Source organism: Perca fluviatilis, chromosome 5, assembly GCF_010015445.1.
Source record: "Perca fluviatilis chromosome 5, GENO_Pfluv_1.0, whole genome shotgun sequence".
Taxonomy (NCBI): domain Eukaryota; kingdom Metazoa; phylum Chordata; class Actinopteri; order Perciformes; family Percidae; genus Perca; species Perca fluviatilis.
The window spans coordinates 35414053-35428017 of NC_053116.1; the positions used below are offsets into that span (position 1 = coordinate 35414053).

Below are 13965 nucleotides of genomic sequence, written 5' to 3' on the forward strand. Positions count from 1 at the left end.
ATTAGAGCTCTCTGGGGATTAGTGGACACCCAAATATAAATAACGTCAACATACTACATTTCTTTGTATGTGAATGACAAACAGAAATAATATATATTTCTTCATGTGTAGCCCATTTAACATATAACACCTGAAATATTTCCTTATTTTGGACACTTTTGGTCATTTTATATCTTCACATGAATGTGTCCAAACTCTAGGTGTCATTGTATATAAATAAATGAAAAGGACAGTATTGTTTTGGTTTTAGTCTTTTTTTTCTTTCTTTTTTTTTTATATAAAACAACTTTATTCTAATATTTAGCAACACTGGACATCTGATCCTATAGCATGTGTGAGTCAGTTTTCCCTGCAATATAAAAGGAAGTATATGAGTAAGATGCTATATTTAGAGACTCCACCCTGTTTCTCAACTCCAGCCTTTTTATTCACGCCCATTTTTTTCAAAAATACCGGGTTGCAAAATGACACTACGCATCCCTTACTGCAGAAACGACCATTTTCCACTGGATCTGACAAGTTGAAGGTCGCACTTTGTTTGACTTGTGATACCAGGCAGACGAGTGCATGTGTGTGATTGTGAGAGAGAATGATGAGAGCAACAAAGAGGAACAATGCAGTAGATTTTCACACTGGAGTGAGACTTTAAGAGGGTAAGAGAACTAAAACAGAAAGAAACTAAAGACAGGAAAAGATTGAACTGGTTAATATGTACAAAATGCTACAGTTTATCAAGACATTGTAATGCCATTTATCATTTCACATGGATTTTGATATCTACAGTACACTTCTGACTCACTTAATAATCAAGTGTTTCACTATGAAAGATGTTTCTCTAAATGTATCTTTATATGAATTCCTTGAAGGTTTTAATATGAAAGTTGAATAAAAGGGGACAAAGGGAGTACAGTACAAAAAAACAACAATCTTTTGACTTATTAACATGAAGAAACTCTCTTGCCAGCCAAAGATCCGTAGCCTGCAGTCAGACTGGTGGGCAGAGGAAATACAGAGAAAGTCCCTCCCCCAGGAAACTCAGACCAGACGCAGCTTCAAGTTTCACTAGAGAGGAGAGGGCAAGACACAACAAGTCCAACGATCCAACAAGCTGGTAAGTAGCAAACTCTCACTGGGGAATGTGATTTGGTAACCTAATGTGTGTATGTTTGAGACAGAGACAGACAGAGAGAAACAAAACATGCTCCACTGTGACTGTTCATGTACATGATACATGATCACGTTCATGTATATATATACATACACACGCACACACACTACCGGTCAAAAGTTTGGCGTCACTTAAAATTTCCATTCCACTCCGTTACAGACAGAATACCAGTTGTATTGTTGTTTTAACCAGGGCAGCAGTTTCCAGATGACATTATGTGCTTACATAATTGCAAAAGGGTTCTCGACTGTTGGAGAAAGAAGTGGCTGATCTTTAATGTAATATCTACATTGCCCATTATCAGCAACCATTCATCCAATGTTCCATAGACACGTTCTGTTTACTAATCTGATATCAAGGCTAACTGAGAAAACACTGAAGAACCCTTTTGCAATCATGTTAGCACATAATGTAATCTGAAAACTGCTGCCCTGGTTAAAAAAACAATGCAACTGATCTCAGCTGGTATTCTGTTGATAATGGAGTGGGATGGAAATTTCTAAGTGACCCCAAACTTTTGACCGGTTGTCACATGTGTGCTGGTGCAGCTGTTTTGTTTGTTTAGATTTGCACAACAATATGAAGTAGCAGCCAAGGCCCCTCACTAACGGGGTGGGTAAAGGTGAGTAGGTGCGAGCGGCTGGGTGCTTGGGGTTTGTGTTGTTATGCAATGTGCTGTTTTGTGTAATGTGGTCACGATTCTGTGAAATGTTGATGTAATATATTAGTGGAACTCACACTATGTAGTTCTTTTAAAAATGATATTTGGATTATCCTTTTAGAAAGGCCTGACCAGGGACTGGGGTTGCAAATTAGCCTATTGGCTAGAAACACATCTACACATATTGTTTTGGCTTTGACTGTGATGATTATTTATGTAATAATGTGCATTGCATTGTCCCTGACAAACTAATAAATAAATAAAAAACAGTGACTGGAAGAGTTAATAGCAGACGAAAGACAACGCTGAGGTTTCCATAGAGATTCAGAAGCTGAACTTTGCACACAAAATGTGTAGCTTCCCAAGTATGATGCATTACAGAATGTACAAGTAGAGATGAAATTATTAGTCAATGAATCCATAAAGACAAAGTCATTATTTGAGCATAAATGCCAAACATGCCATTGTTCCAGTTTTCCAGCTTATAATGAGGCAATTTTAATAATCTAAATTTATTAATTAATTTTGAGGTTTGAACTGGTGGTTGGACAAAATAAGGGTGCACTGTAAAACAGAAAAAGCTGTAAAACAACGGATAATGTCCTGGCAGAAAATTACCAGTACATTTTCCGTAAAGTTTACGGACATTTCTGTTAATCCTAAAACAGAAAAGTCTGTAGATTTACAGTATATCCTCTGTATATGTAAATGGACATTTCTGTTAATTAAAAAAAAATCTAAATACAGAAAAACACCTGTAAAGAATCATTACAGAAAATTCCTTCACGTTAACACAGTATGTTAGCTTGTATTTCTACGGACTTTTCTTTTTACTATTGTACAAACCAATTGATTAATGGAGAAAATAATCAGCAGATTAATCCATAATGAAAATAATAATTAGTTGCAGTCTGATACACTCTGAATGCTATTTTTAGGAGATATGAACAAGTGTTAGTCTATATGTCTGTTATATTTGTTTTCATTTTATATTAAGTGTACTGTTACTGTAACCTTTGTTGGCTATAAAGGAATAGTTTGACATTTTGGGAAATACACTTGCTTTCGTGCTGAGAGTTAGATGAGAGGATTGAGACCACTCACGTTAACGCTACGTTTAAAAAAATATATATATTTATATTTATTTATCCAGGTAAGTCGATTGAGAACAACTTCTCATTTGCAACGACGACCTGTCACATTCACACAGTGCCACATTCATACCTGGAAGCTGCCCGGTACAACCACAGTCTGATCTGCTGGCCACTGAGCAGCTCCACTGGAGCGGTTGGAGGTTAAGGGCCTTGCTCAAGGGCACCTCAGTGGTGGTAACGAGGGAGGGACAATTATTTGACCAAATGTATTTCCCAAAATGTCAAATTTAACGCAAAAGAAAAGCTACAGTTCTTATCCACATTTGTAAAGTGCGTGCAATGATCCACAGTGTATTTAGAGTTTCTGCTGCTTCAGCAGTTTTGTGTGCACACACTGTATGTTTAATCAAATCTGATCTTCCCTGCATGTTTTCCTTCACACACAAGGTAACTGTCTCCTGCAGCTCTGAGCCATGAGGTCCTCTTCCCTCCTCCTACTCTCCTTCCTCTTGGGTGCATGTGACGTTCGAGGGACGTCAGATTTTAGAATCTGTGCCTTCAACCTTCATCACTATGGGGATTCCAAGTCCCAGAACAGCATCGTCATGTCTATTCTTACCAAGGTAAGACAAAGACAAATGGATACTTTTGATATTTTCTATAACATCAGTGGGCAAATGTTTTTATTTATTCCCTTTTACATTACTCAATTATTTAGCACATACACAGTATCAATGCTCATTAATAATAAAATACTCTCTGGGGACTTCTATCAGTACAAATGACGAAGTACAAAGTTAGAGGACAAATCAACAAATGTCAACATTCCTTTTGTTTTTACCAACTTTTCTTAAAGTGCTCATATTATGCTTTTTGGCTTTTCCCTTTCCTCTATTGTGTTATATTTATTTTTGTGCACATTAGAGATTTACAAAGTGAAAAAGCCCAAAGTCCCCCCCAAAGGGACTTACCATCTCCAACAGAAAACACTGTTCACAAACTGCTCCAAACAGCTCTATTGTAGTCCAGCCTTTACTTCAGAGTCAAACGTTTGTAACACGCGTTATGATGCTCACCTAGCTGCTAGCATGGCGTGCCCTCATACTCTGCTTCTGACTGGCTAGTAGTCCTTACCTAGCTACTGCACATGTGCTACTCCCAACAAAGATGGAACAGAAGTGAGAGGTCTCACTCTGTAGCTAAAACAGAGAGCTCAACACACAGGGTGAAAAGAGGAGCTGCCGCAATATGCAGTACAACAAAAAATATGGTGTTTTTTGAAAATTAAACCACATCAGCCTATTCTGGTACAACCTCTAAATACAATTATGAACCTGAAAATTTGAACTTTAAAGTGCCCATATTATGAAGAAATCACTTTTTCTGGGATTTGGGGTGTTATTTTGTGCCTCTGGTGCTTCCACCTGCATACAAACTCTGAAAAAAACCATCGATGCTGTTTTGAGTGAGATACAGGTTTCTGAATGTGTCCTGCCTTCAGTCTCCTTTGTGACCTATTTTTTGAAAATTAAACCATGTAAACCTATTCTGATACAATCTCAAATTACAATTATGAACCTGAAAATTAGCATAATATGGCCACTTTAAGTAAGAAAAGTATGCAAGAGTGATTTTAGCTGGGGTAATGGCTTTTCAGTGACACGCCTATCAAGACTACTGCAAGGCTATGGAATGCAGACTGTAAAAATAAAGCAGTCCCCTTATTTACCCCTTTTCACTGTAATAATAGATTATATCTTGTGCATGAATACCGCGAGTGGCCACTGGGCATATTGGCAGCAAGGCTAACATGGCAGCAGCATATCCAGCTCTCTTACTCCATGGTCTAGGCCCACTACCATGGTTTTCACAAGCAATAACATAGCCAGTGTTCTTATACCCAAAATGCAACATCCACTTCGGTGTGTTACCATGCAAATCACCTTTTTCATTTTGCCGTGATGTGTGTTGTCCCAGATCATCGCTCGCTGTGATGTGTGTTTGCTCATGGAAGTGAGAGACACTAAAGAAAAAGCTGTACCACTGCTGATTAACAGCCTCAACAGGTGATCTCTCTCACACACACACACACACACACACACACACACACACACACACACACACACACACACACACACACACACACACACACACACACACACACACACACACACACACACACACACACACACGGAGCAGTATCAACAGTTTTACCCACTTCTGTCTGTGTCTCCTCAATATTCAGCTATGACACGGATCATGATTACTCATCTGTGTCCAGTGGGAGACTGGGCAGGTCTGCCGGATACCAGGAGCAGTATGTGTTTGTTTACAGGTGAGCTGATCCTGTAGACTTGTGCTACTTACTGTATGCAGAGTGGTTAACCAAGCTGTGATGCAGCCTCAGTACAGGCAGTCATGTTGAGGTTGTACTGTGTTTGTCTGAATGTGTGCAGGACTAATACAGTGACAGTCACAGGCAAGTACCAGTACCCAGACGATCGACCCGGAGATGTCGATGCTTTCTCCAGAGAGCCTTTTGTCGTCCGCTTCAAAGCCCCCACGACAGGTCAGTGCTCTGACGCTCAGGATTCCCTTCTAAGGCTACATCTAAGCTGGCTGAGTGCCGTGAGCGTGGCGTTTCTGTTGCGTGTCAGTTGCGTGGATTTTTCGATGTCTTTACACACCAGAAACGTGTCTGACGCGGCTGCTGCTACTGCTAGCCTTGTCTGCACACATGTATGTTTCCAAATGATGAAAAATGAAATAATAGTGTGTCCTTCAACTGATTTGATTACAGGAAAGACAACGCTGGCAGTATTGACGGGAAAATAGGCTCCAGAATATTCTGTATTGACAGGTGCAATATTTGAGAATCGATAATTACAAATTCTTTTAAATTACATTTATATCTGGTCAAAACCTAGAGACTTTCAAACATCAAAATGTCATTTATTAAATGTATTTGTGTCAAAATGACATATAAACATCTTTTCGTATTCTATTTTGCCTGGAAACGCTTCCAACGCGCTTGCATGTTGCATGAAAAACGCGTTTTCGGGCCGCGCCTGAGACGTGCATGTCACGCAGGCAGTGTGAACGCTCTAATCTGTTAACATGGGAGCCGAAATAAAAACGGACACGCCACGCAGCTGACACGATCACGCCACGCAGCCAGTGTACACGAGCCCTATTATCTTTTGCTGCATTTCAACTCGCGTTCACACTACAGCAGCGTTTCCGAGCCCCTAAAACGGAGACACTTGGAAACACTGCTGCCCCCGTTGTAGTCTGGACGGGCACAAACGGTGACCCTTTGAAACATTGATGCACTTCAGTCAGTCTTATCAGGCCTTTATTAGATAGGGTTACATGCCTTTCAGTACCAGTTCCACCTCGTCGTTGGTCCAAGCTTATTAATCCCTGCTCTTATTTTTCGTCATTATTGTTCTTTCCCCAAAGTATCTTCTGTATTTTCGACTTCTACATCCATGATTTTTAAACGCAGGGTAATGTCAGACAATCTGCTTCCTGTTTACACCGGCATGCGCACACCCAGTGTGTGTGAATGGTCATGTGTTGTCAGTTGTGTTAATATGTACGGATATTAGTACTGGAGCTCTAACGTATATGTTATCGGTGATTGTAGTTGTAGCCTAAGATAATGAAGCACCTTTCCCTGCACCCTCCCTCCCTCTACCCCCCCCTCCATATTCAGATATAAAGGAGTTTGTCCTCATACCTCAGCACACCACTCCAGTCAACACCACTAAAGAGCTTGATGCACTGTATGACGTCTTGCAAGATGTGAGGAAGATGTGGAAAACCGAGGTGAAAGCTGAATTTGCTGAATGTTTATGGTACTTTGAAGTGTAAGAGTGTGTAGCCTTACCATCAGTGTTGTTGTGTACGTGTGTGTATATGAGCAGAATGTGATGCTTCTCGGGGACTTCAACGCCGACTGCGGCTACCTTGCTAAGAAGAACAAGAAGAATGTGCGTCTGATTACGGAGAAGAACCTCACTTGGCTCATTCCGGAAGATTCTGACACCACTGTGCGATTGTCCACCTCCTGCACCTATGACAGGTAAACTCACACTCGTTAAGGCTTGGCCCCCATCAGACCTGGGTGGGCTTTAGTGTGTAACTTTTTGATATTAATGAACGTCCGTTACATTGAAGCGATTGCCAAATGAGTTGTTACAAAGCTAATTAAGACTATCAGCTCCACACAACTCTCTCTGGATATCTCAGTATGACTATGTTCAGAAGATTGTGTTGTCCGGCGACTTTCCCAAACAGAAACTTGAGTAAAGATAATTACCTCTTCTAAAGAGTCCATCATGTTTTTTTAATCCTCCGTGTCCTCCTTGGCTACTAGCAACTGTGTGGAGGAGGGGAATGGGGGCGGTGCACGATCACCTAGGCTTGTATCATGTGGACGTGGCAACAGTGTTGTTGTCATTGCTTAGAATTCCTCATGGGGGCGACAGTAACTACGCACTATAGCTTTAATGTTCCGCTTTTTGCCCTTATTCCAAAAAAGACAATATCCGTCTAAGCTCTTTACATGGCTAATGACGGTGAATATTCCACTAATAATACCGTTTACATGCAGCTGTGCAAAAGAAGATTTTTTTTTTTAAGTTTTCCATCGTTGGCAGACTTGTTGGACCATGCACACACAGCCTCCCTCTTTTAATCCTTCAACCACCTTCTTGGTTGGCGTTGCGATGTTTGTGCATATCCAAAAACCTGTTTACATCCAAGTCTTTCATAATGTTTAAAAGAAGCCGTGTTTCTCCTTCTTTTCTTTTGGCCATACATCTCTACTGCCGACCTGCAAACGGTTGGCTGGTTGGTTTACAACAACCATAGCAACGTACAGATCTGACCGTAAGACATAAACAAGCAACGGGCCATAAACTGCAGTAGAAACCCTGATTATGACGCAAATAACAGAAGCACTGCATATGTCAAAAGAATGCCTCTAAAACAAGAATAACACTGGCATATACCACGTCTAAATCATAAAATGTTAATTTCGCAAAAGGCCTTATTCTGAATATCCAAATGGAATACGCTCTTTCAATAACCCGTATCAAATTCGGAATTATTGTCATATTTGGAATAATAGAGGAATATTGGTGTGCATAAAAATGTACTCAATGTCATGTACCTATCTGACATCTGATGTTGTCTGAAGGATCTAACTACAGGGTAGTGTATTTGCACCCTCTAGTGTGTTGTCCCTGTGCCTGTTAGTTTGTGTGAGTATGTCTCCTACATCCTCTGTGACCAGCGCGGAGGCAAACCTGACTGAACGTGTTAACAGAGTGAGCGAACCTTTAGCTGTTCAAATAAACACGGTATCAACAGGAAGCATGGAGGAGAGAATGAATCTGTGTAGCTTAATTAACCTGGGCTCGGTGAGCAAAATACTGATGTGTGAGCAGGCCTTAATTCTTTAACATGCCTTCATATTTTGAGTGAGAAATAAATCAGTAAAATGTGTGTAACAGGATCGTTGTGAACGGGGAAAAGTTTGCCGGTGATGTTGTGCCTTCTTCAGCCACCCCGTTTAACTTCCAAGTGGAATACCAACTTACAGAGGAGCAGGTAATACTGTGTGTTTGTGTGTGTGTGTGTGTGTGTGTGTGTGTGTGTCTTCATCGATAAAATGTTAATGTAATAAACATCCCAAAACAGTAAAAATATGCCAATACCACAATATAAAACCCACATTCTGTTCTACAGACGGAGTCACCCTGACGTCACTCTAACACAAAAATCACTTCCGGGTAGACAACTGACAGTTGACTTATAATGTGCAGATATGTGAAATCTGCAAAATTGTTTATTTCTGTTGTCATTATCAATGTTTAAAGACATGAAGGTAAATACGGACGTCCAACCTAAATGACATCTCTGCTGTGCTTATTTTCTGTCCTGTGTAGCTTTGCGAGCAGCTTCGATAAACCAAATCTAATGTTACAAACGGCAACATGTCACCGCCGGTCGGTCGGGGTGTCATTTTCTTTAGTCTGTGGCCCAACAGGTACATTAGGTCTCCATCCTAATGTTGTGAGAAAGTGTTGACATGAAAGCACCAAACATGTTCTCTCACGCTCTGCGCCGTTAAATTGTATGTGGCCCCGAGACTCTGGAACTAACTTCCCATTCATATAGGTCCTCCTGTACTGCCGAGATCTTTAAGTCTCGTCTTAAAACACATTTTTATTCTTTGGCGTATGATTGAGTTTAGGGACATTTGTATAGAAGTGTGTTGTTTGTATGATGTTCATTATGTCTATATTTTTATTGTCTTCCTTTGTTTTTATAACATCATATAACTTTGTACAGCACTTTGTTCAGCCTAGGTTGGTTTTAAATGCGCTCTATAAATAAACTGACTTGACTTGACATGTACGGGACGCAGGAGTTTTCTACCTGGAAGTTATTGTAAACAAACATTGTGATTGGCTCTGTAGGTGTGTGCTGAGGTTACTGAAGTTTTTGTTCTGTGGTTTGTGTTCAGGCGCTGGAGGTGAGCGACCATTACCCAGTGGAGGTCCTGCTGAAGAACAGCGGGCTTCTCAAAGCGGGGCGCATGCTGAGAAACGTTGCGTTCAAAGTCTCCTCTACTGGTGGCACTCCCTTGGCATTAATGTTTGTCCTCAGTTCCCTTGTTTTCCAAATGTTATCGTCATAGTTAAAAACAATATCAATGTGGTTTCTTGTCATCTCAGTCCAAGGACAATCTCAGGGAAGCGAACTTCACCAGCTGATGAGAATTTCATGATTCCCCAACACTGGGTGTCCAACACTCCACAGAGCCGCTCTCCATGTTGGGTTCAGTGTTAGGAAAAACCACAGGAAATGTCCCAACTGTTGACATTTAGCATAATGTATTCCACCATTTTGCACAATATTAACTACCTTTGTATCTGGTATGGGTCAATTTAAAGAATCTTTGCTTCACTGCACTGCAGACAAAACAGTACATATGCTGGCGGATGTGAAAAATGTTGATAACTCGTTTCCTCAAATGAGTAATAATCTCTCCACTTAATGTACAGTACCAGTCAAAAGTTTGGACACGCTTTCCCATTTAAGTGAATGAGAAAACATGTTAAAACTTTTGACCAGCACTGTTAATTTGATCCTTTGGTTTATTAAAGTTGTACCTTTTTTTTGCTAATGCCTTCAAAGTGATCCGAGGCAGAGAGGATCAGGTGCACACAGGTGCTACAGAATGCTAAAGCAGCTGTTTCTATAAAGTGGATGTGATCTGCAGTATTATCCTAAATGTTGTAGAAATCTCTTATTCTGTCAAATACATCTCAGGCATATCAAAGATAACGGAACAGTGTCAAAAACCAGAAGTATCTCCATGTGTCTCAGCCCGAGATCCAAATCCGAGTGTCCAGTTTTGATCAATGTAGTTAAAGGTAGGGGTATGGGGAAAGATATATATAAAGCATAGTATCCCAATATTTTCTGTGGCAATACTGTATTGATACACGGACGCACAGGCTTTGATTATATAAATTACTTGTGAAAATTTACAATAATAAAATCAATAGCTTTTTTAGTCTACTCCCATTTTGCAGTAATAAAATCAAAGCAAGATGGACAAACAGACACATTTTGATTTTATCATTTAGAATAAACATACTGTATGTTGACAAAGTTTTCCTTTTGAGGACATAATTTGAAGTTGGAAAAAAGTTAATAAATTGCAATATATCACAGAATATCGCAAGTATGGTGATATTGTATCGTGGGGCCAGTACTAGTCAGAGGGCATGTATCATTAAGCTGAGAGAACAAATGAAGTAATTCAAATGAACAAACTGAGGCACCGAAATAATTACACGGAGCACATGAATTACTAATGTGGTGGTATAATAGTATTTAATCATTTTGTCTGTGAAATATAGAAGGAAGGTTGTTGCTACTATTATTAAATGTTGATGCCTTATACAAGCTATATGCACATACTCTTTTCAACATATTTGTTTTGTAATGCCATGTATAATAAATTGCATAAACTCTGTGGTGACTTGGTTTTAAGTAAACATTTCTGAGAATAAGGAAGGCAAAGTCTGTGTCATAACCAAAAACAAGATGTTCTTTCGTTTTTATTTCCTTCCTCTCTTTCTTTTTCTCCTCATTTTAGTATTTAGTATTTTATTTGCCATCTTATTCTCCCATTCTGTGTTTTGGAGCAAACCTTGTCCCCTCGTTATTCTCTAAATGATCACAGAGACTTTAACATAAGAAACTTGCAAATATTGGGTAACAGGGAAAAGAGAAGGAAGCAGCCATTTAACAGTCCTGAAAACTACTCAATGAATACAGTACGTGTTTGTGCATGTGATGTACTGTACCCAAAACATATTCTTTGTCATAAATATATAGATTAACAAACGTAACTATATAAAATATTTAGACACAATTCACTGTGAGTCAGGAACTCCAGTTATCTTATTTGTTTAGTTTTGGAATGCAGGAAAAACTACTTTCAGAGTTGACTTCCTGTTGTCCTACGTTGCCAGACCTCCACAGTGCTGTGTCACCCAAACATAGTGATCTTATCAGCAGATTCAACCACTCAGTCAGATGCGTTACTGCAGCCATAGTTGTCGTAAATTGTTAATATTTGTTGCTTTGGAATTTGGAGTTCAATTACCTTTCAACTTTAGTTTTTACAGTGTGTGTGTGTGTGTGTGTGTGTGTTTTATGGGGAGCACCTAAAGCTCTTCCCAGGCCGCATGTGTGGTCCCTGCATTTGCCTAATTTTAGGAATTACTGCCGCAGGCTGTGGGATTTCATCAACTGACAATTCCATTCCTGGAGTCGTGCCATTTTACAGAGAACAGTGGTGTAATTTCAACCCCACCCTGAGCTCAGACAGTGCCTCCACCTCCTGTAGCATCTAATGGCAAAGTCAGTGCATCTCATATTATTTACTACCAATGCATTTAAACAAAACAAAAAAAGTTGTTTAAAGCTACAATGTGTAAGAATTTCTACCATCTAGCGGTGAAATTGTATATGACAACCAACTGGATTTTACTTTATAGGCCCCCCCCCCCATTCCGAACTCAATTTAACTCCTACGGTGGCCGAACCTGAAATTAGCGACGACGTCGTCCGTGAGTGGTCCTTCCAGTGTAGTTTTACGTTATTTTTGTAACCATTTCATTGCTAACATCAGCTATCAGGTTCCCAAACATATGTAAGGTAATGTTAGTAAAGTATCAGTGCTATCGTTATTCTGTATATTGTACAAGATTAATAGTGTAAGGCAATGTTTACAGTGTAGGAGAGAAGCAACGGAGGTTTGTGTTTTTAATATATTTCTCGGAGAAGTATGAACAATCATGTCAATGAAACCGAAATTAGCTCTCAGTGTCTCCATCGTTTACACGCAGCTATTCTAGTTGTAGCTAGTCAGTGTTACAACTCCATTACATGAGTCGTCTGCCAGGGAAATCACGACACATATGATTACGTTACAAGGTAGACAATCCTTTTTCATCATTGACGCGAGGAAAAGTATCCTAGACGTCGTTCTAGCGTTATGCACAACCATGTCAAGCAAGTAGCAACTATTAAACTTTGAAATTACACAAATAGGCTGAATTACCTGTCGAGAAGAAAGCAGGCAACTTCGGTGTCCCTTTTAAAATCCTTGCTCCTTATAAGCTCTTTCCATCTTGGAAAAGCCACTCCAATATTAACTTTGGTCTTGTTGCTTTGCCTGTCGTGTTGTCATTTTAATTCTCTTTTTAACTTCCTTTAGTTACATGTCCTCGAGAATAGGCACAACAGGCTTTCAAATCTGCCGGCAGTGAGTTGCAAGTTATCTTCTCCCCCTCCCTCCCTGGCATGCGTCACAGTAAGTGCCATTGAGTGAAAGCGCGAAACGCGAAGGTATATCCCTATTACGTATTTTATAGGGCTGCACAATTAATCGAATTTTAATCACGATCACAATTTTGTCTTCCCACGATCAAATTTGCGTGATCGAGCGATATTTAAAATGCGTCATTCCGTTCATAGAACGCTCTTTTTTCAAAGTTTTTGCAAAGACATTCTAGCACTCCATAAACCACTCTCTGATCACGTGCCTCCATGAGCCAATCAGAGTTGTTCCCTGCACAGCGCAGCTTTGTTTTTAGTATACAGTCACAGAGGACAGAGTAACGTGAGGAAAATTCCACAACAGGTCATCATAAGCCGGTCACGATGTTTACCAGTTTACCAGTAAACGCAACATTTTGTCCCGTCTGTTTTGTTTTTCAGACAACAGCAGTGACCAGTGCTAGTTTGTGTCTTTTAGCTCATAGCTTTAGCAGCAAACTGTTGGACGTCCCGCTGTTGGAATCCTCTATAGTGAAATGTAGTCACACTACACCGTTTAGCTGTCGGCATTTTAGCCGTGTTTAATCCAGTTACTACTGTGGCTAATGGTTACCTGCTGTGTAACGTGTTATTAGTGTTTACTAGCGTGACATGCAGCGATGTTTCGGAGCATCAGAGCGCAACGCAGACATGTAAGTAGCAGTGTAATGAGCCACCGAAATCCGCGTTGCTATTTCGTCAGGTAGATACCTTACGGCAAAAATGGCATACTCCTTCACAATATCCTACAATAAAGGAGGAATGTAGCACAATATGGATGTATTAGCAGGAATGTAGCACAATATAGATGTAAAAGCAGTTATAATTAGCCTATGTGACAATTAAAAATTTGTTTTGGTTAACATCAACAAATAATCGTGATAATTAATCGTGATCTCAATATTGATCAAAAATAATTGTGATTATCATTTTGGCCATAATTGTGCAGCCCTAGTATTTTATATATATATATATAGAGAGAGAGATCCTTTTTATTAATTCTTTGCAGGAAATTACAGTGTCACAGCAGCTTCAAGACAGACATAACACCACACATTTATTCAAATATATCCATACCAATAAGTTAAAATACAAAAATATAAATCAAAGAAAGTTATTTTTGTGCATTA

General features: G+C 39.7%; 1 protein-coding gene across 1 annotated transcript; it reads left to right on the forward strand.

The window, feature by feature from the left end:
• Nucleotides 1-483: 483 nt before the first annotated feature.
• On the forward strand, nt 484-11023 carry dnase1l1 (deoxyribonuclease I-like 1). The gene is made up of 10 exons (XM_039800676.1): nt 484-653; nt 965-1111; nt 3371-3546; nt 4901-4989; nt 5169-5258; nt 5380-5492; nt 6642-6754; nt 6853-7010; nt 8446-8542; nt 9462-11023. Exons 3-10 carry the CDS (start codon nt 3397-3399, stop codon nt 9633-9635), a joined length of 984 nt encoding a protein of 327 aa, XP_039656610.1. The 5' UTR covers nt 484-653; nt 965-1111; nt 3371-3396; the 3' UTR covers nt 9636-11023.
• The last annotated feature ends 2942 nt before the right edge of the window (nt 11024-13965 follow it).

What these genes read in the sequence shown, in the direction of transcription:
- dnase1l1 (XM_039800676.1), top strand. Translation starts at nt 3,397, where the DNA reads ATGAGGTCCTCTTCCCTCCTCCTACTCTCCTTCCTCTTGGGTGCATGT. An exon ending in CTGATTAACAGCCTCAACAG is followed by an intron (nt 4,990 to 5,168) that starts GTGATCTCTCTC and finishes CTCAATATTCAG; the next exon opens with CTATGACACGGATCATGATT. An exon ending in CTTCAAAGCCCCCACGACAG is followed by an intron (nt 5,493 to 6,641) that starts GTCAGTGCTCTG and finishes CTCCATATTCAG; the next exon opens with ATATAAAGGAGTTTGTCCTC.